At 38.8% G+C, this 22,402-nt stretch overlaps 1 protein-coding gene and 2 non-coding genes across 3 annotated transcripts in view; 2 read left to right on the forward strand and 1 right to left on the reverse strand.

Moving 5' to 3' along the window:
* LOC128369407 (contactin-associated protein-like 4) overlaps positions 1-22,402 on the reverse strand; it is a 95,675-nt gene that overhangs the window by 45,314 nt on the left and 27,959 nt on the right. The window contains exons 4-9 of the mRNA XM_053330445.1: positions 21,113-21,322; positions 15,592-15,767; positions 15,341-15,478; positions 10,458-10,725; positions 8,118-8,267; positions 7,708-7,879 (exon numbers count right to left, since the gene is read on the reverse strand). Of these exons, the coding sequence (XP_053186420.1) occupies positions 7,708-7,879; positions 8,118-8,267; positions 10,458-10,725; positions 15,341-15,478; positions 15,592-15,767; positions 21,113-21,322 (1,114 nt within the window). The remainder of the gene's footprint in view (positions 1-7,707; positions 7,880-8,117; positions 8,268-10,457; positions 10,726-15,340; positions 15,479-15,591; positions 15,768-21,112; positions 21,323-22,402) is intronic.
* Positions 6,658-6,740, forward strand: trnal-uaa (transfer RNA leucine (anticodon UAA)). Its single transcript has one exon. It is a non-coding gene; the product is annotated as a tRNA-Leu (tRNA).
* trnal-caa (transfer RNA leucine (anticodon CAA)) lies at positions 7,233-7,315 on the forward strand. Its single transcript has one exon. It is a non-coding gene; the product is annotated as a tRNA-Leu (tRNA).

A 22,402-nucleotide genomic window follows, 5' to 3' on the forward strand; every position in this document is an offset into this window, starting at 1 on the left:
CAACTATTTTGTTCCAAATAATCAAAAATTAATTATTGTACAATATCAGCATGATCACATTTAAATAAACAACTGAATTGAAAACTTGAATGATGGACCTTTACTGATTCACCCAAGGATTATTTTGAGATAATGATAAATTGTAATTTAACGTCATTATAGGGATGTTTTTTTTCCAGGTTTTGTTAATATCTGATTAAACTGACACAGTTCAGCCTCCAATCTACAGTGTTACTTCCTTCATTTCCTTCCTCCCTTCCTTCTTTCCTTTCCTTTCCTCCCTTCCTTCCTCCCTCCCTCCTTTCCTGCCTGCCTGCCTGCCTGCCTGCCTGCCTTCCTTCCTTCCTTCCTTCCTTCCTGATTAAATTAACACAGTTCAGCCTCCAATCTACAGTGTTACTTCCTTCCTTCATTTCCTTCCTACCTTCCTTCTTTCATTTCCTTTCCTTTCCTTTCCTGCCTTCCTTCTTTCCTTTCCTTTCCTCCCTTCCTTCCTCCCTCCTTTCCTGCCTTCATTCCTACCCGCCTTCCTTCCTTCCTTCCTGATTAAACTAACACAGTTCAGCCTCCAATCTACAGTGTTACTTCCTTCCTTCATTTCCTTCCTCCCTTCCTTCTTTCCTTTCCTTTCATTTCCTTTCCTTTCCTTTCCTTTCCTTTCCTTTCCTTTCCTTTCTTCCTTCCTGTCTTCCTTTCTTGACTTGAGGACAACAGGAGGGTTAATACAATGTGACTGGCCTACTCTACTACTGCTGCAGCTACAACCCACACAGTCAGTAGTGATAATACTTCATTTAGCAGTTTTGAACTGTTATTTAAGATATATTTCAATAATTTGGACACTTTAAAATCATTAGCTGAATGCTTTCATTTAGATGTTAGGTACTGTATACCAAATGAAATAATAAAAAAGGTATCGAATGAAGAACTCCATTGGTATCAGCTTATTGGTAGTGGTATTTTAATTTTTAATTGTTGTTTTAATTGTTAATTGTTCCTGTCTGGACCTGTCTATGCCCTTCTAGTCTGCTGTATCTGACTTATTTGACTGATCTCATCCACACAGGTTGCTCTCCATCTGTTCTGGCTGCTTCCTCCAAGTGGTTACACACACACACACACACACACACACACACACACACACACACACACACACACACACACACACACACACACACACACACACACACACACACACACACACACACACACACACACAATAATATAATAAAAAACACTTTATCCCAAATCCATCTAATCTTTTTCCAATTCTGCATTTGAGTGTGTGTACTGTAAAGTGTGTTTTTTTGTGGTGCACAGTTGATTATGATTATATCATGAGATTAAGACTTGCATGTTTTGAATGCTAAATATAAAATGTACAGTATGTGAGTTTGTGTGTTTGTGTGTTTGTGTGCCCAGGCAGGGATACTGAAGAGAAAACAGATGACTGTACAGAATCTGCCACCTGCCCTTTATTGAGATAAAAGTGCTGACTCAGCAGCCTGTCAGCCAGCTACAGCTACAGTCAGAGTTTTTTATTTTTTTATTTTTACCATAATTTTTCTTTTTACTGCTCTGATCCAAAGTGAGCTAGTAGTTAGCATTCACTTTAAATTCTTAGTATCCGACCACTGCCACGTTTTATGGCTCTGCAGCAGAGTTCGGGTGGAGTGTGCTGGTGTCTGTTGTGTTGAAATATGATTGCTGGTGTCGTCCGTCTATTGACTGCTGATAAGATTTACAGTCAAACTCTCTCATTCATCTGAGTGAACTTTAAAATGAAAACCTGTGGATTTCTGGATTGTGTTTAATCTAAGAATAACTTGGTAGTATTCCTCTTATTCAATAAACATTTGGTCAACAATTCAATTAACCTTCCTATTGTCCTCGAGTCAAGGAAGGAAGTTAGGAAGAAGAAGAAGGAAGGAAAGGAGGGAGGAAAGGAGGAAGAAGGAAAGAAAGGAGGGAGGAGGAAGGAAGGGAGAAAGAAGGAAGGAAAGGAGGAAGGAACGAAAGGAAGGAGGAAAGGAAGGAAGGTAGAAGGGAGGGAGGAAAGAAGGAAGGAGGAAAGGAAGGAAGGTAGGAGGGAGGGAGGGTGGGTGGTAAGGAAGGAAGGAAGGAGGGAGGGAAGGAAGGGAGGAGGGAAGGAAGGGAGGAGGAAGGAAGGAAGGAAGGAAGGAAGGAAGGAAAAATGGATCAATCTGGGATTTGAAATTAGGTTAAAATTTAGGGACATCATCTTCCTATAGCTACACATACCTGCATCCATTCAGGAAAAAACCCAGCATCACATCTTGTTGAAAGCGGGTTTACAGAAATAACAACTTATGAATCGACATATTCTATTGATCAGTGTGAAAAACGTGTAGTTACATGTTTCCCACTCCCAGCACAGTGTTGATGGGACAATGCAGAGACAGAACAATCACTTTATAAGAATTGGTTAGGACAAAACTAAATCAGATAATCAAGCCCACCCAACAAGAAATGGGAACATGGGAACACAATGGATGAATGAAGCAAAATAAATTGCTTCTATTAAAAGAAGCACAAGCTGAATCACTGTGTTTTTCTATTAACAGATTTAATGATAAATCTTGTGTGAAAATCTACAAAATGAAAAAGGAAGTACAAGTAGAAGAAGAAGAACTACAGTGATGTGTTAGATCAGTATCGTATTATACAAGAGTATAATGGTAACAGCAATGAAACATAAGCACACACATGCTCTTAAATGTGTTGGTGTTAATGAGATGATGTAAAATAAACAGGCAGATGTTGTATAATTTGCTGTTGTAATATTGAACTGTTCCTGTAATGAAGAAGCTCCTTCTGGGTTTGACTTCCAGTTTGTGCTGTTAATGGAGTTTTTGCATGGGCTAATAATACACTTTGTTACAAGCAGCGACGATAAAACACACACGCACACACAGGCACACACACACACACACACACACAACTGTAGATCTAATAACCTCCTCTGAAGTATGACCACCATGCTAAAGCTGTGCCAGTAAGTCCATTTTCCACCTGACTTTTACAGTACAACATATCCCATAGGCCCAAAATTCAATCAGCAGGATTACAGTGTGAGAGCATATGGGACCCTTTTTTTTTTTTTTTTTTACCGTCGTCACCGGGAACCAGAATTTTTAGTAGGTTTGTTCCAGTGAGTGGTTATATCTGTGCAGGCACTGCATTCTGCTGAATAATAATATGATTAATGCAGACACAGTGAGACATTTAATTAAAACCACTGGAGCAAATTCCCTTAATCTGGCAGGGTATGTGGATATTTCAAAATTAGTGTTCATGTTTGGTGCTAACACTCAATTCACTGTATATGTGTGTTTGTATATGTGTGTGTTACTGTGTGTGCTACTTATGCCCACGAGAAAGGATTATAATTGCTGTAATTGTCACATTAATTGTGCCGCAATTTGGCATGATTGGTTCTGCTCTCTTTCCTCTCGCTCATCTACTGAGGTTGAAATTACAGTTCTGATCCTGAATTGTCATCGTTGACATACAATAATCATCTTGTCACCCATAAATTACTTTAGAAATATTTATCAGGAGCTCTAAAGTCTTTTTTATTTCTTGGGTCATTTAAATTCAGTTACAGCTGTTACAGTTGTATGTAGTACCTAATGAAGGGTTGTTAATAAGTTTTAATACTGTGTTTTCATGTTAATTATGGATCAAAAGTATCATTTGTATGGGTAATTTGTAACGACAAACCACCAGAGAAATATCATCCAGCACAATGTTTTTGGTTTTACAGCCTGCAACTACTTTTGGTTCATTCTCAGCTGTTTTCAGCTCTAAAGTCAGTTTAGTTTAGTTTAATTTAGTTCAGTTTAGTTTAATTCAGTCTATTAGGATCCTCATTAGCAATTGCGGTGGGCAACAGCTACTTTTCCTGGAGTCCACAAAACAAAAACAATACAGTTATAAAGACCTGCAACATTATACAAAAATACAATACAACAAAAAAAAAGAAGAAAGAAAACACGCAAAAAAGTAACGATATATATTCACAGCATAAAGGGGAAAACACACTAAATACTCAATAGTTTCGAATCTAGGCAGCACCATCTTGAAAATTTCAGGTGCATACTGGGAAAAATAAAAACACGGATTCTACATATATGGGCATGAGGCGGGGCCATGGGCGGAGCGGGGAGGTTGCGATTGGTTGCAAGGGCTGGATCTCGAGGACATTGGGCAATCAACCTGTCAATCAGGACGTAGCCACGCCCTAATGCATACCCTGCTTTATCGTCAAATATAAAATCAGGGAGGCCAAAATTTCCCAAATGAACATCATACTGCATTGAAGAAGGCTTTAAACTAGCGATTGAGACCATAAACACATTTTGAAAACATTTACTGAGGTTAGAAATCAAGTGAGAAGTTGGTGAATTCTCCATTGACTTGTATAGAGACGGTCGCCCCCTGGTGGCCTTTTGATAGAATGCAGTTCTAAGTTACTTCCATGCTGGCCTCATTTCAGAGGACCAAAACTCCCCGCCTGGTCTCACCTAAACCATCACAAACACAACATGACTAAAAGTACACAGAAATATGTGGTCCAGTTTCTCAAACAGAGATTAAGACTACTCCTAGATTAGATTATGTGAAAATATCCATTGATTGATCCAAGTTTAGTCTTGGATTAGACTCAATCAGCCCTATTATGTGGCATGGTTGGGGATGTTGTGATTACATGATGTATTGGTCACCATGACGACCAAATTCCAGTGAGAGAAGTTTAATGCAAATACAACAAACAGAATAGTCATAGTTCCTATATTACACCTCTGGTTTCCACTGAACAATAATTGTATATTTCACAAGGGAGATGCTGTGAGTGTGTGTGTGTGTGCATTGCTTATGATTATTTGTGTGTCTCTTATTTGTGTGTCTCTCATTAAAATACAGCGCCACTTCAACACAAATAAATTGGTCTGCCAACAAAGGAAAGGAAAGAAAAAGTCATGTTTCAAAATAATACAAAAGTTGCCTCTCAACAAAAAAGAAAAAGAAAAAAAGAAGTGGTATAACAAAACAATGAAGGACAGAAGAAATATTTCTGCTGAAGAATCAACAAATCACACCGCTGCTTGACAGAATAACAATGCAGCAATTGCTCTCTGTCAAAATCTTCAAATCTTTTTGTGTTTAACACTTGAAAAACACTGTTCACTAAATTCTCTTTATAAACCAGGAGAAATAATTATGTCTGACTGAGATATTTGAATATATGAGAGACAAATATCTTTAAAAAATGGTTGACTCTATACAAAGAAACAATAATTATTATAAAATAAAGCTACATGAAGAGTGACACTTGAACCCACAAGAATTTCTATTCACCTTAAAAAAATCTTCATGAAACCTTTCTCTAACAGTATTTATATGTAAGGCAAGGACACGTTATTATGACTTATTCCCAACTGGCTAATATTAATGAAAACTATGATTAAATATGTTTCTCAGCTACTCTCAGTAACATTAACATTAACAGTGGCAAAATGCAATATTGTTGATGGAAAAAAGACTAAAATGTAGTTTAGAAAATTAAAACTTGTGGTGGTTGGGTGGTTAGTGTGTATGCCGTATAATCGCAGCGTCCCTTGTTCGAATCTGGCAAGAGATCTATGCTGCAGGTGATTCCCCTCTCTGTTTCCTGTTGGCCTCTCTCCCAGCTACTATCTACATAAAGGGAAAACAGCCCAAAATGAAAGAGGAGACAAAATATTGTAGACTCACAGGAGGTGTAGCTAGAGCAGCAAGTGGATCCATGTAAAATGCAGTAATACTAATGACAGGATGTCTCTGAGATAACTTTACTATTTTTTATATGATCTGTTTTTGGCCTGTTGATTAGATGACTCATATCGGCAGGATGGCTGAGTGGTTAAAGTCGTTGCACTGCAGTTTTCCTGTAATGATGCAAATGCTTGTGAGTTCAAATCCAGCTCCTGGTTATGGGTGATTTTCTATAAAACAAAATAAAGATATGTTTAACCCTCCTGTTGTCCTCGAGTCAAAGAAGGAAGGGAGGAGGAAGGTAGGAAGGGAGGGAGAAAGGAAAAGAGTAAGGGAGAAAGGAAGGAAAGAAGGACAGAGGAAAGAAGGAAGGAGGGAGGGAGGAAGGAAGGACAGGAGGAAAGAAAGAGAGAAGAAGGGAGGAAGAACAGAAGGAAGGAAGAAAGGGGGATGGAGGAAGGAAAGAAAGAAGGAAGGAAGGAACAGTCAAAACAGATGAGGTCAATTTGACCCGGGAGGACGACAGGAGGGTTAAAATGTTCATAATAAAAAATATTGTTTACTATACAAACACTCTACTCGTATTCAGTGTGAAGTATTGATGAAAGTAGTCATGTTTTCTTATTAGTATTTTTTATAAGACAAATGAAACCTATTTAAAACATCCTTTTATATTTCCATAAGGAGACATCGAAGGCAAACTTGATGAGCTCATCATCCTATAAAAAGTTTATCTGTAACTCATCAAGCTCAGTGTTTCATTTAACCTGCTTGATTAACAGGATTACAGTCGTGAACAACTGTATTTAAATGCTCTTGATTAGGAGGATATCTTAACATTGTTGGAGTTTTTCCTGTTAAAAACATCCAGTAATCATCACCAGGATGGCCGAGTGGTTAAGTCGTTGGACTTAAGATCCAATGGGCAATAGCCCTCGTGGGTTCGAACCCCACTCCTGGTAGTTCAGTGTGTTCATTGATCTCCACACAAGGATATCTGTACAATTAAACACACATCCATTTATTTAAAATTCAGCTTGTAAGTGGCTCCTTGTATTCATATTCCTCCTAAAAGAGATATCAGTAACTACCTACAACAGCTGAGCTCTACATTTCCACAGGGTTATTTTCAGCCTTTGGAAAAACATATTTATCTTTCTCAGAATGGCTGAGTGGTTATGGCATTGCACTTAAGATGCAAAAGACACAAATCCCACTCCGGGTACCGTAGGCGGTTTTTGTGGATTTCACATTATTTCTTATTGCAATATAGTGCAACAGTTTAACAAAATACACACACGATGTCCCAAACCCATACTCACTTGATCTCTATGTAATTGAGGCACTAGACCTGAAATCCAACGAAATACTCACTTGTTGATCCAAATATTTTATTACCGATCTTAATCTTTCACAAGGTTGATTTTTGACCTGTAAAGAAATTGGTTTGTCTCACCAGGATGGCCGAGTGGTTAAGGCGTTGCACTCAAGATGCAATGGACACAAGTCCTCGTGGGTTCAAATCCCACTCCTGGTAGGTGATTTTGGATTATAAGAAATGAGGCTACTATTTAAAACAATCACATTATCTGCAGGCAGTCCAACCAAGAGGTAGCACAGTGAAATATGTTCAGCAGGAAGCATTGTGACTCTTTGTTACACTGTACTCTGGCCGAGCAGGGCTCTATTAAATTAGATGGTGCAACACAGCTAATATAATAGCTTCCTATATGTTCAGCTCTAGAAGTCTCTAGTCCCTTAAAGGTCGGCACTGGCAAGACAGCCAAAGCTCTATACATACCCAACCTCTGTGAGAGAATATACTGATCAAAGCAATTGAATTAAGTCCAAAATATCAGTCTTAAGTTTGGTGTGATAAAGCTGTATGACCTGTGCAGAATATCAGGTATCAGATTTCTGAAAACTGACCTGTCGATGATTCCACACATGTCGATCTGCAGGTTGCTATAGTTTCCCAGCTGCTTTTGCTGCACCATGATCAGGTCTACGTTTCGGTTGTCCAGAGTCAGGAGACGCATGCACCCTTGAAAGATGTTAAAGGGGTTTCTGCATTCTTGCCTGTCGTCTTCAGCAGGACAACCTGAGCAGGAGAGATTGGGAAGCAGTTAACCAGAAATCCTGAAATAATATAAACTAAAATAAAACCTTCATGTTGTCCTCCTGGGTCAAATTGACCCGTCTGTTTTGAATGTTCCTTCTTTCCTCCCTTCCTTCCTTCCTTCCTTCCTTCCTTCCTTCCTTCCTTCCCTCCTTGACTCGAGGACAACAGGAGGGTTAACAGTGTTTAACTGGTATGAGATGATCTGTTCCACTCTTACCACCAAAGAAGAGGTGACGTTCAATGGCAACAGGGAATGATGGGCTGGCATGAGCGGTGCCTCCTTCTTCTTTATCCACACTGATGGTCAGACGACCTTGTCTGGAGTTCAGCTCTACAGAATGCCACTGACCGTCATTCAGACCAGAACCTGGGAACCAAAAACCCATTAATACACACTACTGAAGTACACAGGCTTGCCCTTTGTTTGTTTTTTTCTTCCAAGGTGAAAGACATGCATGAGCCGCCATGTTTTAATGACCAAATTTAGATAAATTGTAGCATCGTAGTATGTGACACATGCACCAAATTGCCATTTAAAAGAAAGCAAAAACAAAAACTAGTGAAGCTTTGTCACATTTAAACAGTGCTTAAATTTGGGGAAATGATTCATGTGTAAGGGTGGTGTAGAACGTCATGCATTTGCCTTGAGAAAACAAACAAGCACAGGCCACACAGTCATCTACATTACTTCCTGCATCCTGTGTGTGATTGAACTGCTCCAAGGAACCAGCAGGGCTCTGTAAGTTGTTAGGAGTTAAGTGAATAGATCGATATCCCATTATCTCCTCTATTTTTCTTAGAGACAATGCTCTGCTTGAGAATACACCCTTCTTGTCCTACAGTAGTGTCTGTGTACAATCGTCAGCCAGCACAATATGCATGAGATATGGATGAGTGCTCTCTGGCAATAAACATAATGAAGTAGATAATAAGAAAAGTTAGACTTCTGGATTAAGTGGAAGAATTTACTAGAGAGGAGAGGTACGTTAATGTCCTTGTTGGTTCAAATCCCAGCCACAATTTGCTAGAGAAATTAGTGGAAATGATCATTGGATTATTCTCTTCCCCTGACCAGCAATTATCCAATCATAGCTTGGCAACTGTAACTAGGCACAGCAGGCCTGTCAAGGGTCTGTAGGAAAATTCATTAAAAAAAAAAGCATTAAAAAGTGTTTATCTGGTCCAAAATAAGCTGCAGTCATTAGTATGTCCAGCTAACAAGCTTACTGAACATTATGCCCCAAGCCAAAGAGGGCATCATTAACTAATGCTTACATTCGTTTGTGAGGTTAGATTAATTTAAAAAAAAAAAACACGACCACATGACCAACACTGTTTAGCAGCAGCTCTGTCCTGCTCTTAATTGGATTTAGCCTCAGTTTTTTTTAGCATTATGTATGTAGACAGTAATGCATATTAATGTCCCTTTTACAGGATTATAGGTTTTATAAGTCAGTAATCAGCTGGAGTCAGTATTTTTAACCAACTCATGGAACTAACATTAACTACTTTGCCTTACTTTTTTTTTTTTTAAGTATTTTTTTTGGGGCTTTTCATCTTTTAATGGACAGACAAGTAGAGAGAGACAGGAAACCGGAGGCAGAGAGAGGGAGTGACACGCAGGATAGGACCGCTCGGTGCAGGATTCAAACCGGGGTCGCCTGCGATGAGGACTGCAGCCTTAGCACATGGGGCGGGCGTTCCAACCACTGAGCCAAACACCGCCACTTGCCTTACTTTTTATAATTTGCCTGTCTGTGACATCATAATGTTACCACACAAAATATATAGTCTATGCAAGATTTTTAAAGATGGATGTAAAGAAAATTAAATCAAATTGAACAAAAAAAAACCCACACTGGAATCATTCTTACTCTTTGCTTTGTTAAATATTATACAGTAGAATAAAAACACAGGAGTTGGAGTCACCTTTAGTCATACAACGTGGATCAGTGATTGGTCGTTAAGTACACACACATTCTCAGTTCATTCACGTCTCTATCTTGCTGATAACTGGTCAAAAGAAAGTGCTGCTGCTCTATATCCCATTCACTGAACACAGTCAGTCCAGAGAGCCACAGCCACAGTAATAGACATTCACTGAGAAATATTGGCAAGTTCCTTTCAAAGATGTTATTTAAGATCTGCCAAAAAAGTTGATAAATTTGTTGCTAGGCACTTTTTTTGGACAAATGGCGCAACAGTAACTAAGGGAGCCAAGGCTTAGATAAAGGTTAATTGTTACAAAAGTTTTGTACTTGCTGTTTGTAAAAAACAAATCTGCCATTTCATACTTTTAATTGACCTGATTTATGGCTTAATTAATTCATATATTTGGGATGAGAATAACAGGGAACAGTGGGGACTAACTCAGTCTGAAGATTTAACCCTTACATACTGTTCAGGATCAAATTTGATCCATTTCTTTTGCATTTGAGAGCTGTAAAAGCACCGTAAAAACATTTCTTTTAGCCAGATTTTTCCTAATGTGACCCACAGTATTCAAAAAAAAGGTGAAATAAAATGCATTGTAATGTAATTTTTGGTTTAGACTGACCTGTGCTGAGCTCCAGCAGCGCCCTGCCAGCTTTATGGATCTGTAGGCGGAGTCTGGCCTCACTCAGGTACAGCCAGACCACGCCCCCTTTCTGAGCGAGGTCAAAGGTGAGCAGAAGCCCCGCCTTGTTCCATGTCCTGAACTGAAACCCCACGGTCACGACCCCAGAGACGGACGCTGTCGCCCCCGGCAACTGGAGAAAGCTCAGGGGGCCTGGGAACGTCACGGCAACGGAAACTGGCTCAGCACAAGAAAAGGTCACATTGCCCTGAGACAGAGAGATACACAGAGGAGAGGTGGCACAAGAAAAAATGATTACAAAAGAGATTAAAAAAACAAAAAGAAAAAAAACATGAATATTAATTAGTTGCGGAGGGCGTGTCACTGTGACCTCATGTCGCAGGGATCTCATCACCAAGTCTCCTTAAAGAGGACACCAGTATTACCATAATGATAACAGCAAGGCTTAGAATAAGATTAGGAGAGAGTGAAGAGGTAAAAGAGATAAAGAACAAACATAGTATGTAGTATGCTCACTGCTACAGTATCTAAACAGTCCACTGATGTAAGTAATGACTCTGGGTTCATTGCTAAGGCTGCAGCAGTAATATATTACAGTCCCAGTTCCAGTCTTGGCTCCTGACTGGGAATAAAAGCCTGCTTTCTTTAAAACACTCCAGAAACACAGATGACATCTAAAAGCCCTTCGCGGTGCAGTTAAAGTGATATACAATAATTAATGTTGGCGTACCACTGCACAACACAAAGAAAAAAAGACACACACCACCTCTCCTCCACCCACAGTCACACATTTTCTTCATACTAATCACTCCTTCACTGAGCCATGTGAACCACCATCTACTCACTGTATTAAATGTGTGGCTTGAACCTTGTAAGAGCCTCTATCAGAGCTTCAACCATGCATGTGAATTTCTGAACCTCTTTACTAAGAATTCATGTTGGTTTTTTTCCCCCTCTCCTGTCTGGACTTTTACTGTAATGAGAGAACCAGTTATTACTCCCGGCGGAAACGCTTCACGGCCTCTTCCCCAATTCACTCATGGTGAATGTAGAAACATCTGAAGGTCCTAATCAGACCCGGCCCTAACCAATGTGGCGCCCTAGGCAAGATTTTAGGTGGCGCCCCCCTTGCATCGAAGTAAATTCCACTGCTGGTGTACATACTCACAAGAAACTGAATAGCTTTATCTTGGACATTCTTTTATTTAAAGAAAGAAATTGCCCAATCAAAATACTTAGAACAAATTAGAAAGAAATACAAAAAAATATGATATGAATATATGAAATATAATATAAATAGCTTACATAAAGTATAAGATTTAAATACCCACAAAATAAAAAGTGTAAACAAGTGACATGCTGCTGCATCACTTCTGGGTGGTGCTGCTGAGGTGGAGGCAACAGGAGGAGCGCTTGATGCTGTAGGTGGCCCAAGATTTGCAGGGGTGGGACTGAGAAACCTCAACAGTGCATCTGAAGAGAGAAGAGGAGTATGTGACACCAGTCTAATAATAAATATGATATGATACATAATATGATTTCAAGAATAAAATGAAATGAAATAATATAAATGAAAAATCTAAGAGATACATGCATGATGTTCACTATACTGTACATGTATAATATACAATGTACTTTTTCTGATATGCACATTATATAAGATTCAATGTTATTGTCATTAGAACAAAATGCTGATTAGCAGAATGCAAAGAAGTAGTAAACTGCAGTATAATATAGAATGTGGGAATGCTGAGTTATGCTATAACATGAATTATGTGCACTTTAACACTGATGTAAAGTTTATCACTATAAACACACTTTAGACAATATGAACTGTAACACAACATACAGCTAGGCTTACAACTATAATAAAAGGGTGGAAAAGGAATAGCATTTTGATTGACTATTACAAGCTAAGAAAACCTTAGCTAACCAGATGTTAATAAAAATGCTGAATAGATCTAATATTTACACATTTCCCTGAGGAAACCCAGGGAGCGCAACCCGTAATTTCAACGTTTGATTTCCGGTTAAAAACAGGTTGATATGAGGTCTGAGGTCTTTTCAATTGTCTGAAAACGGTTACAACATCAACGTGTCACAAAACACACATTAGTTTGATGTCGGTTGATAATTACCTCAGTTGTAGCTCTATTGATTATTTTGACGTTTTTCTGTAAATGAGAGGAGGTGAAATGACGTCTAAACAAAACGTAATTTCAAAGCATTTAATGTTGAATAAAATATCATAAATATGAAACTATATAGGCTATGTCTGCACACTAAATAAGCTGGGAATTTTCTATACAGCAATTCCCGGTGAAATATGTTTTCTATTTTTCTATGTGAAAGTTGAATAAACGTCTCCATATAGCCGGTAAAAAAAACGTTCACTTTTCAACCAATTTTCAACGTCTTTTCACCGGTTACCATAGACGTCTTTTAGACGTCTTTTCAACCAAAATGTGCTTGCTGGGAAGTAAGGTGGGAGTAGTTACATTACTATTTTCCAACTTAGGCTCTTCCATAACATTAACTGGCGTTAAAACTAACAGTTTAACAACAAACCATGTTATGCTAATGGTTAACGTCGTTATCGTCGTTCTGCAACACACAAATAATGTCATGACATCATCTTTATTGTAACGTTACCTCTGTCTTTGTCTCGTTTTTCCTCCTCTTCTTTTCTTTTTTTCCTCCCCTGGGCACCAGACAGTTTGGGACGTTATGACATGTTGTTGTCGAGCTAGCCTTGGGGTCACGTTAAAAAACGACCATCCTCCCCCAGGTAGCAGGTACAGTCTAATTAGTGGGGGGGGGGGGCGTCTTAGGAAAGTAACGTGTCATCATCATTATTATTATTAGTATTCCTATTTAACAGGCTTTGCTATGCAGTTAAATTAATGTGGGCTTATTATCTTCATATTAAGACATGATACCAAGTAGTTTTAAGAATAGTGGAAGTTACATTTTTTTTTTTTTTTTTTTTTCTTCCCCCATTTGTGGCGCCCCCTGGATGGACGGCGCCCTTAGCATTTGCCTATACTGCCTATGCCACGGGCCGGCCCTGGTCCTAATAGCCGAGATGAGGTGGCATTAGTAAGAGGCTAATCAGTCCATCTACACTCCTTTGTCTTGGCTTCATTAACCAGCGAGCAGCTCATTTAGCAGCACCAGCATCCAGATAAACCAACAGTGTCTGATACTTCTCCGCTAAAATTAAATCCCTGCAGGAGACAAAAGGAATCTATAACACATACTGTACACTGTGAAAGAAAATTTTAAAATAAGATTCTTAAAAACAAACTAAATTTAACCCACAAGAAACTCTCAGATAAAATTATACATGCTGGTTTGTGGTTCCTAGAGCACTGTGTTGAATAATTGGTTAGAATTTAATATTCATAATTCACAATAAAAAACACACCAAGGAGAATATTTTATAAGAATTTCATGGAGGGTCAATCAGAGGGGGTCATAGCAGATGGGCTTCAGCGGCCTTTTTACAACAATTGATGCTCTACAGCAGGGGTGTCAAACATGCAGCCCGTGGACCAGAACCGGCCCGCCGAGGTATCCAATCCGGCCCACTTTCCTTCCTGTCTGTTTTCCTTCCTTCCATCTGTCCTTCGTTCGTTCGTTCGTTCCTTCCTTCCTCCCTTTTTTCCATCTGTCCTTCTTCCCTTTCTTTCTTTCCTTCCTGTCTTGTTTTAATTCCTTCTTCCCTTTCTCCCTTCCTTCCATCTGTCCTTCCTTCCTTTCTTTCTTTTTTCCTTCTTTCCTTCCATCACTCCTTCCATCTTTATAATGGTCCAGCCCACATGAGATCAAATTGGGCTCTATGTGGCCCTTGAATGAAAATGAGTTTGACACCCCTGCTCTACAGGCTGAATTTTAAAAAGATAAAACTGTTGTTCTCTGCTGCTGTAAAAGAAGACATTACTGTATAACTACATTATAGTGTGTTGTAAACAATTTATTATATACTTCCTGTAAATAGGAACTGGGGAGACTTTAAGTAAAGTGTTACCAACATGTCACCCACAGTGTGTTAAATAATAGATTCATACAGTAGATACAGTCCATAGTTTTCCATTTCCTTCACTTGTTTTCCGCTCAGCAGTATTTCTTTAATTTATGATATCCATAAACTACATTTTATTTTATGCTGCTATCTAATGCTGCACTTTTATTTCTTTGGGGTATACTGTACATTTACTCCTTTATGACTACTGATTCCTTGTACTGATGGTTCATCTAAGAAGTGAAGATACTGAGTTGGACATAAAATTGATCACAACAGTATAACATTACAAGTCCCAAAGTAACTGATAGCATAGTGTGGTCATAAAGACACCAAACTCTTCTTTAAGCTTCTGTAAGTTCAATAGAAACACACTGCAACAGTCCTTACATAACTAATCTATAGACTAAGTTATCTTGGATTTAGTTAGCATTTGTGTCCATGTGGTTCAGTCAAATTTAAAGGGTTAAAATGTGAAAATAAATGTATGAATACTTAACACACATCCTTTTTTTGTGGACCCAGCATCAAATTTCTACTTTTAATCCATTTTGAGAGAATATATTAGAGGATTATGGTAAAAATGTCTAAGTGGTGTAACCATAAAAACTTTGTACCAAATACATAAAATTACTTAAAAACACTAAATTCTCAATAAAACACCATATCAACTAGTTTAGCATGATCTTACATTATAACTTTTTATATTAAATAAAGCTAATGGAATATAATTGGGTTAATTCTCCCTTCTGATAACAATATTTAACTTTTACTTCTAAACATCTCTATTCAATATCAGATGTAGTGAAGTTAGTTATGTTTAGCCACCTTAACTCACCATTACAGTAACTTGGTTGTCTTTGTTTTTCGCTAGTTCAATCAGGTTGAGGTCGTTGTACAGCAGGTTTTCCAGACAGCCTTGGAAGTTCCTCTTGGACGTGGCTGGTTTCTGAGAGTGAGCAGCCCCAACACTCAGCTGTATGGGAACAAAAACACAAAGAGACACACACGGACAGTTACACGATCATGAGATAATCGAAATATGTACTGTTTGCGTGTGTAGCTGTGGGTCTGTACATTTCACCACACCTGCTCAATTTCCCAATGGTTGAACTCTGCAGGAATCTGAACCCTTCTTATGTTTTTGTCCACAGTGAGGTTGAGGTGAGAGCTGCGCCACTCAACTGCTACATGGTGCCAGTGCTGATCATCTAACAGGCTGCCGAGGGAGGCGAGACGCCGGGGTTCGGAAGGTGAAGTCCTACCTAGAATAATAGAGAGGGAGGAAGACGACGAGAGTAATTAGCAGGGGGGGAGAAGCCAAGAGGAAACATTGATAGATAGATCTATTTAAAGATTGCTTTCCCATAGCTATAAGTGTTAAGAGACATGAACACCAGCCTAGTAAGTTCTTTATTGTGATTAATATTTTAATTTTCTCAGCATCCCACAGAGAGGAGCATACCAAGGTCAGTCTATCTAATCTCATTAGGGACGACTGGATATCTGCATACTAACATTCGAAAACTGAAACCAAATATATGATAAGGCAAAATTTGAAAAACTGCAGAGGAAACATTGTGAGACATCATTAATGATAGATGAGCTTCAGTACTGTAGGTCCAAATTAGTGGATCCATTTCTGCATCCCCCCCCCCCCCAAAGTACTAGGAGAGAAACTTTGTGTTTCTGCTGAGAAGAAGGAACTATAGAAAGAGCTGAACACAGTCTGTCATTAAAAATGTATTAGATATTCTTTAGGGAGAGACAATTTCAACAACAGAGAGAGAGAAACCGAGACAGACTTGATGGACAAATGTATCTTTGATGTTTCAGCCTATTTTGTGTTGGGAAAAAAAACATGAATCTAAAGAGAGGAAGTATCATACAGAGGAAGTCTAACCTGTCAAAATGACTACTGTGATAAGTTATTGTTTACAGTCTAGACAAGTGGAAAGAGATGGTGCAATCAATATTCGAGGAAGGATAGCACTTAAAAACTAATAAGATCACTTTATTGGCATTGATTGATGGGACAATTATTATGTTGTAGCAGGTGGAGAAGAGAGGGAGAGGACCTTATGATTGAGTGTTTCATTGGGTGGGTGATCTGATTACTGGTTGAATGACTGGAAAGAGAAAGCAGGAATCAATATGAGGGATTAGAGGGCAAATATAAAGACAATCACTCTTGATATTAATAGACAGACACTTGCGTCTCCATCCTTTTTTTTGTTGCTGTATGTCTTTTTTTTTCTTTTTTTTTTACATCAATGTTGCCCTCTTTAAGCAGCTCTGATGTCATCAGGAAAGAAAATCAATCATACTAAAAAATCAGCAATGACTGCACAGGAAGTAGTTTGATTCTTTGGACCAATTTGAAACTATCTTAACATGATTGTCCCTTGTGTAGAGACAGCTGTCAATGAAGGCTGTTATATCAAATGTTACGGGTCACCAAAAATCAATAGGTTACTTCTTGCTCGGAGCATGAATGTGCAAAAATATTCAACTATTATGTTGTAACATGTCACAGGTCAACACATATGAAATATTTAACGATTAGTGTGATTTTAACAGAAAAGAAAGGTCATGGAGGCTCAGCAATCAAAACATTGTTCATCTTTGGAGCAGAAAATTCAATGCAGCCAGTCATGTTATTACAAAGAGCTCTGCAGAAGCCTGGGAGTTGTGAATACAGTGAATACGTACATGTGAGGCTGTGCGAGACAAAGTTGTACTGAACTTAACAAGAGCGAGCATGCTCAGCAAAATCTACAGATAACGGATAAAAAACTGCAAATGGCTACATTTTTTATTAATGTCCAGGAGGGTCAAACTAGATGTTGTTTACTTCATTCTTGCAGCCTCTGCTGAACATTTGGAGTTTTTTTTGTTTTGTTTTTTTTACTCCAAAGTAACCCTGTATCATATCTAGTCTGCAATTTCCACTGCAGCTGTTCAGTGTGACTGTAAATGTGATTACACAGGAAGACAACAGCTCTAATCAGGAACTTCTGTCATTGTAATCAACTCTAAACATAATGTTTAAACTAGAAATTATTTCACAAAGTCACATACTGATGCCTATAGCCAAAACATTTTGTACAAGCAAATATTTAAATATTTACTGATTGTCTATAAAGATATGATATCATTCAATATGAAATCTTCTGGATCAGGCCTTAGTTTCATTTTCTCCTGGTCCCAGCTATTGAAATACCTTGTTAGGTTATATTAAATTTGCTCTAACATTAACAGTATTTAAAATCAGACCAAATTTCCCCTGTCTTCCTATGCTTTTGATTCATTTTATTGTGCTTAAAATGTTGGATTCTTCTACTTGGTTGTGGATGTACATGCTTTATATGTTTTTGTTCTGTTTTGTTTTTTCAATGCGCTGTATAAAGTTGACCTTGCCTTGCATACTCTCTGTGCCATCACAAGGAAGGAGAGATGAGGCAACTTTTCAAATACATGTAGATTTCTAGCTTGTCGTTATAAGACACTGTGAAAATGGTCTGAATACTCTGCTGTCAGTATTTTTGGAGATTATTGAGAAGATTCTGTTTGTTTAAGATTTTTTGGGATCCTTTAAAGTGATGTGTGTTTCATAATGTGGGTGCACTGAAGGAGGTTTTAGACAGGTTTTCAGGTACTAAGTTTACATATCTGGCATGGCATGTTGAATTGATGTAGATGTATGATTTCCAAATGGCCCAGAAGTTCCAGACCAGTGGTTCCCATCATTTTTCAGCTTGTGGGCCTTTAAAATTAAGCAATTTTTCTCTAAACTTGTTCCTTTGAATGATTATAAGGGAAGACATAAAAGAGCTATTCAGCATATCAAGAAACAGCAAATATTACAGAAAAGTGTATGGCAGTAAAAATGTCCTTTATTTTCTATCCCTATTTATCTTATGACCCGTTGGAAGAATCCCAACCTTCACATTTAAACTCAGGCATTGTTGTGGGTGCCATAAAAAGGTGCATATTGACTGATAAATAGAAATCTAAAATCAGGAATACTCAGAACCCCTCTGCCTTCATGTTGGGCTGGAGTAAGACTAACCAACTCTTGGCACTCTTGGCCCTCCCTCTTTTCCTTCCTCCTTTCCTCCCTTCTTCCTCCCTTCCTTCCTTGACTCGAGGAAAACAGGAATCTTAATAAAGTGACATGTTTATTATAGCTGTTAGGAGCTTCTGTAAACTACAGAACAAAGGATGAACTATGGATGATCTAGATTTAGGTTTGATGTGGGGACACAAAACTAAAACAAATGGAGAAAAACAAGAAAATCCTTTGAAAGGTCCTTATTCTAAGACTCTAGGGCCCTTCAAAAATGTTCATAGGCTCATAAAGCATAGATGTTGAACTAAATCTGACCAAACTCAACTTAAATTCACCTAAGCAGTTTAGTTTAACAATGACTAAAAATATCCTCTGTTATCCTGCACTTCATTACAGTTTCTCAGAGTTGCCTCATAAAGCTGGAGGTCAGACCTGGATATGTTAGTGTTGGTAGAGCAGAGCAGACTGTGCATGAGCTCAGGGTCAATGCACACAGCATATGATGTACATTACACAATCTGTAACCTAAAAAGTCAATGTAGACTGTAGAAAGGAGGAGGTAAAATAGAGAGGGGGGAAAAAGGCAGGAGAAGAAGTCAGGAGAAGATATAATGAGACGCAGACAGATGAAGGGCATCCAACTGAAGAAAAGGGCTCAAGAATTACAAAAGCATATTCAAAAGACGAAAATATACACCAACGTCAAGAAAAAAATGGAAAGATGATGAGTTTATAACTGGAAAAACTGCAAATGGTCTCCTCTGATGTGACAAATAAAGGAATTGAAGATCTCAGGAGACAAACCAAGACAAACAACAATAATTGAGAAAATGAGGAAAACATAAGAGAGTTCAGGGTGGGACAGAAGCAAGACAAAGATGAAAGAAAAGAAAAGACTGCTTATTGTTTTCAGAGTTAGTCTGTCGCAGCAGAAGCAGAAGCTGCTCCCAATCTCTCTTCTCATTTCAATGGATGGCTTTAATTTCTTTTGGCTCAGCTGCAGTGTCTCTTTATGGTGAGACAGTCTTTAAAGGGGAGCTGTCTTCCTATAAAATGGCACAGATTTAGTTTAAGGAGAGGCAGGTTCTCTCTTTCTCTTTAAAGTCCGACACTGACTTCAAGGTGATATAGCATTTAATGTGACATAGTGTTTAGGAAACTTTCTTTACAGTGACACATTCTTCACTCTCTCTTTAATGTATTGCCCTCTTTCTTTATGGGACTTAGCGCTTCCATAATAGACAGAGGAGAGTACAGAGGAGAGTAGAATAAAGGGAAGCGAAGGGAAATGGGGCTGAAAGCACGAGAAACAGGTGACAGAGAGGAGCTGTGGAAAGAAACACGAGGAAGAAATAGGATAGAAAGTGTTTCAATGGATGAAATTGGGGTGAGAGAGAATTAGAGACCAAGAAAAGTGGTTGAGTGGAATAAAGAGGGGATGGATGGATGGATGGATGGATGGATGAATGCATGGATGGATGGATGGATGGATGGATGGATGGATGAATGCATGGATGGATGGATGAATGCATGCATGGATGGATGGATGGATGAATGCATGGATGGATGGATGGATGGATGGATTGATGAATAGATGGATGGATGGATGGATGGATGCATGGATGGATGGATGGATGAATGCATGGATGGATGGATGAATGCATAGATAGATGGATGGATGGATGGATGGATGGATGGATGGATGGATGGATGCATGGATGCATGGATGGATGGATGGATGAATGCATGGATGGATGGATGGATGGATGGATGAATGCATGGATGGATGGATGGATGGATGGATGGATGGATGGATGGATGGATGGATGAATGCATGGATGGATGGATGGATGGATTGATGAATAGATGGATGGATGGATGGATGGATGGATGGATGCATGGATGCATGGATGGATGGATGGATGGATGAATGCATGGATGGATGGATGAATGCATAGATAGATGGATGGATGGATGGATGTAGAAAGTATGTCAGCAGCCAGATGGGATTCTTGATGAGAAGTGAGCCATATGGTGATGATTCAGCATGGAGACCTGACAACCCCTGGTTTAACACATGCACGCACAAACACACTCGTGCACACATTTACACACACACACACACACACACACACACAGTCTTGCAGAGTCCAGCCCTAACACATGCTACAGTGAACAGGTACCATCCATCATGGCAGTAACTAGAATATGATGCAGCAGCAGAGCGTGAGCCAAGATTTAAACCAATCAGTTGACGGCGTTCCTGTGGACCATCTCACCCAACCTTAATTGACCTAAAGTTATTTCATAGAGGTTTATATAGTCCTCAACCTTTATACAAATGTTCTGTACCAACAAAACCATAAAGTGATTTACAGAGGAAAAAAGTGTATAAAAGCTTATAAAAAGTGTTCCTGCACCTTTCGAGTTACCTTTTAACCTTTTTTGCAGATTATGTAGCTGCTCAAATGTATCAGATTCCTTAATAGCAGTCAGTATCTGCCAGTAGATATCAATCAGTGGTGTGTTGTGCTGTACCTTGTCTGAGCAGCAGCAGAAGCTTTCCTCTCTCCAGCTCCAGACTGAGGCTGAGTCCTGCTTGTCCCTCTGCATGCAGCAATGTCCCACAATTCCTCAGGGTTTTAAACTTCAGAGAGACCACCTCTCTGGACGCCCGCTTCGGTCCGGGACTCAGTCTGTACACCAGACTGCTTCTGCTGCCGCCGTCCAAACTCACCACATCAGAGGCTGAAAAAGAAAACAGGGAGACATAGCAGTCAGAGAGGATGTTACATTTACTGTCAAACAGAAATGAAGCATTTAAAGAAATACTTTCACCGAGATAGCATTTTAATTATGAACATGTTTTCACCTGACCAGGTAGAAATGTACTCAAGTGTCACTGTCAAATCATCTTTCACTGTTGGGGATCATAGCCTTCAAAGTAGCACAATAAATAACTTGTTTCAGAGTTTCAGAGTTGTTAAGTTTAGCAGAGTCTGTGTGCATCAGACAGTGAAAAGAAAGCTCTCAGGGAGGTCTGAAACTGAATCTGTTAGGCACATTTGATAAAAGCGCAGCCCCATTGCTCTCAAGTTTGAGTTGAGGTGAGATGATTGGAGTTGAAGTGAGAGGCGTGTGTGTGTGTGTGTGTGTGTGTGTGTGTGTGTGTGTGTGTGTGTGTGTGTGTGTGTGTGTGTGTGTGTGTGTGTGTGTGTGTGCGTGAGTGAGTGAGTGTGTGTGTGTTTGTGTGTGTATGTGTGAAACTGTGAAAATCAGTTTGGCTCTCAAATGAACATCAAACCTCACACACTGAAATACACACACACACCATTTCAGAATGTTGGTGTAGTGTTAGGTACTAGGGCTGGGCCGATATGCTTTTGTGCCGATTCGATTCTCTAATGATTTTTGGGTCCCGATTTAAATTGCTGATTCTGATTAAACAAGTATTGCGATTCGATTTTACCAAGTATTGCGATTTTATATTTCAATTATTGTGATTTTCTTTCCTTAAACAAGAACAGGTTGAACCAAACACTTGATAATACATCATAAGTCATATTTACAAAAAAACAATAATAAACACATCACATCAGATTGTGAGATTTATTTTTAAAACTGTGAACTTGCCCTCACAAAAAACATTCTCATCCACCAACATCTTACAATAAACTCAACTGCTACATTTAGCTGGTCTTAAAAAATAAATACATTTAAAAAAATAAAATAAAAAAAAATAAAAGTCGCCAGAAAAAAAATCGCGATTAATATAAAAATCGTTTTTTTGGCCCAGCCCTATTAGGTAGTGTTTTTTTCTCCCATAAA

Source organism: Scomber japonicus, chromosome 12 (assembly GCF_027409825.1).
Source record: "Scomber japonicus isolate fScoJap1 chromosome 12, fScoJap1.pri, whole genome shotgun sequence".
Classification (NCBI taxonomy): domain Eukaryota; kingdom Metazoa; phylum Chordata; class Actinopteri; order Scombriformes; family Scombridae; genus Scomber; species Scomber japonicus.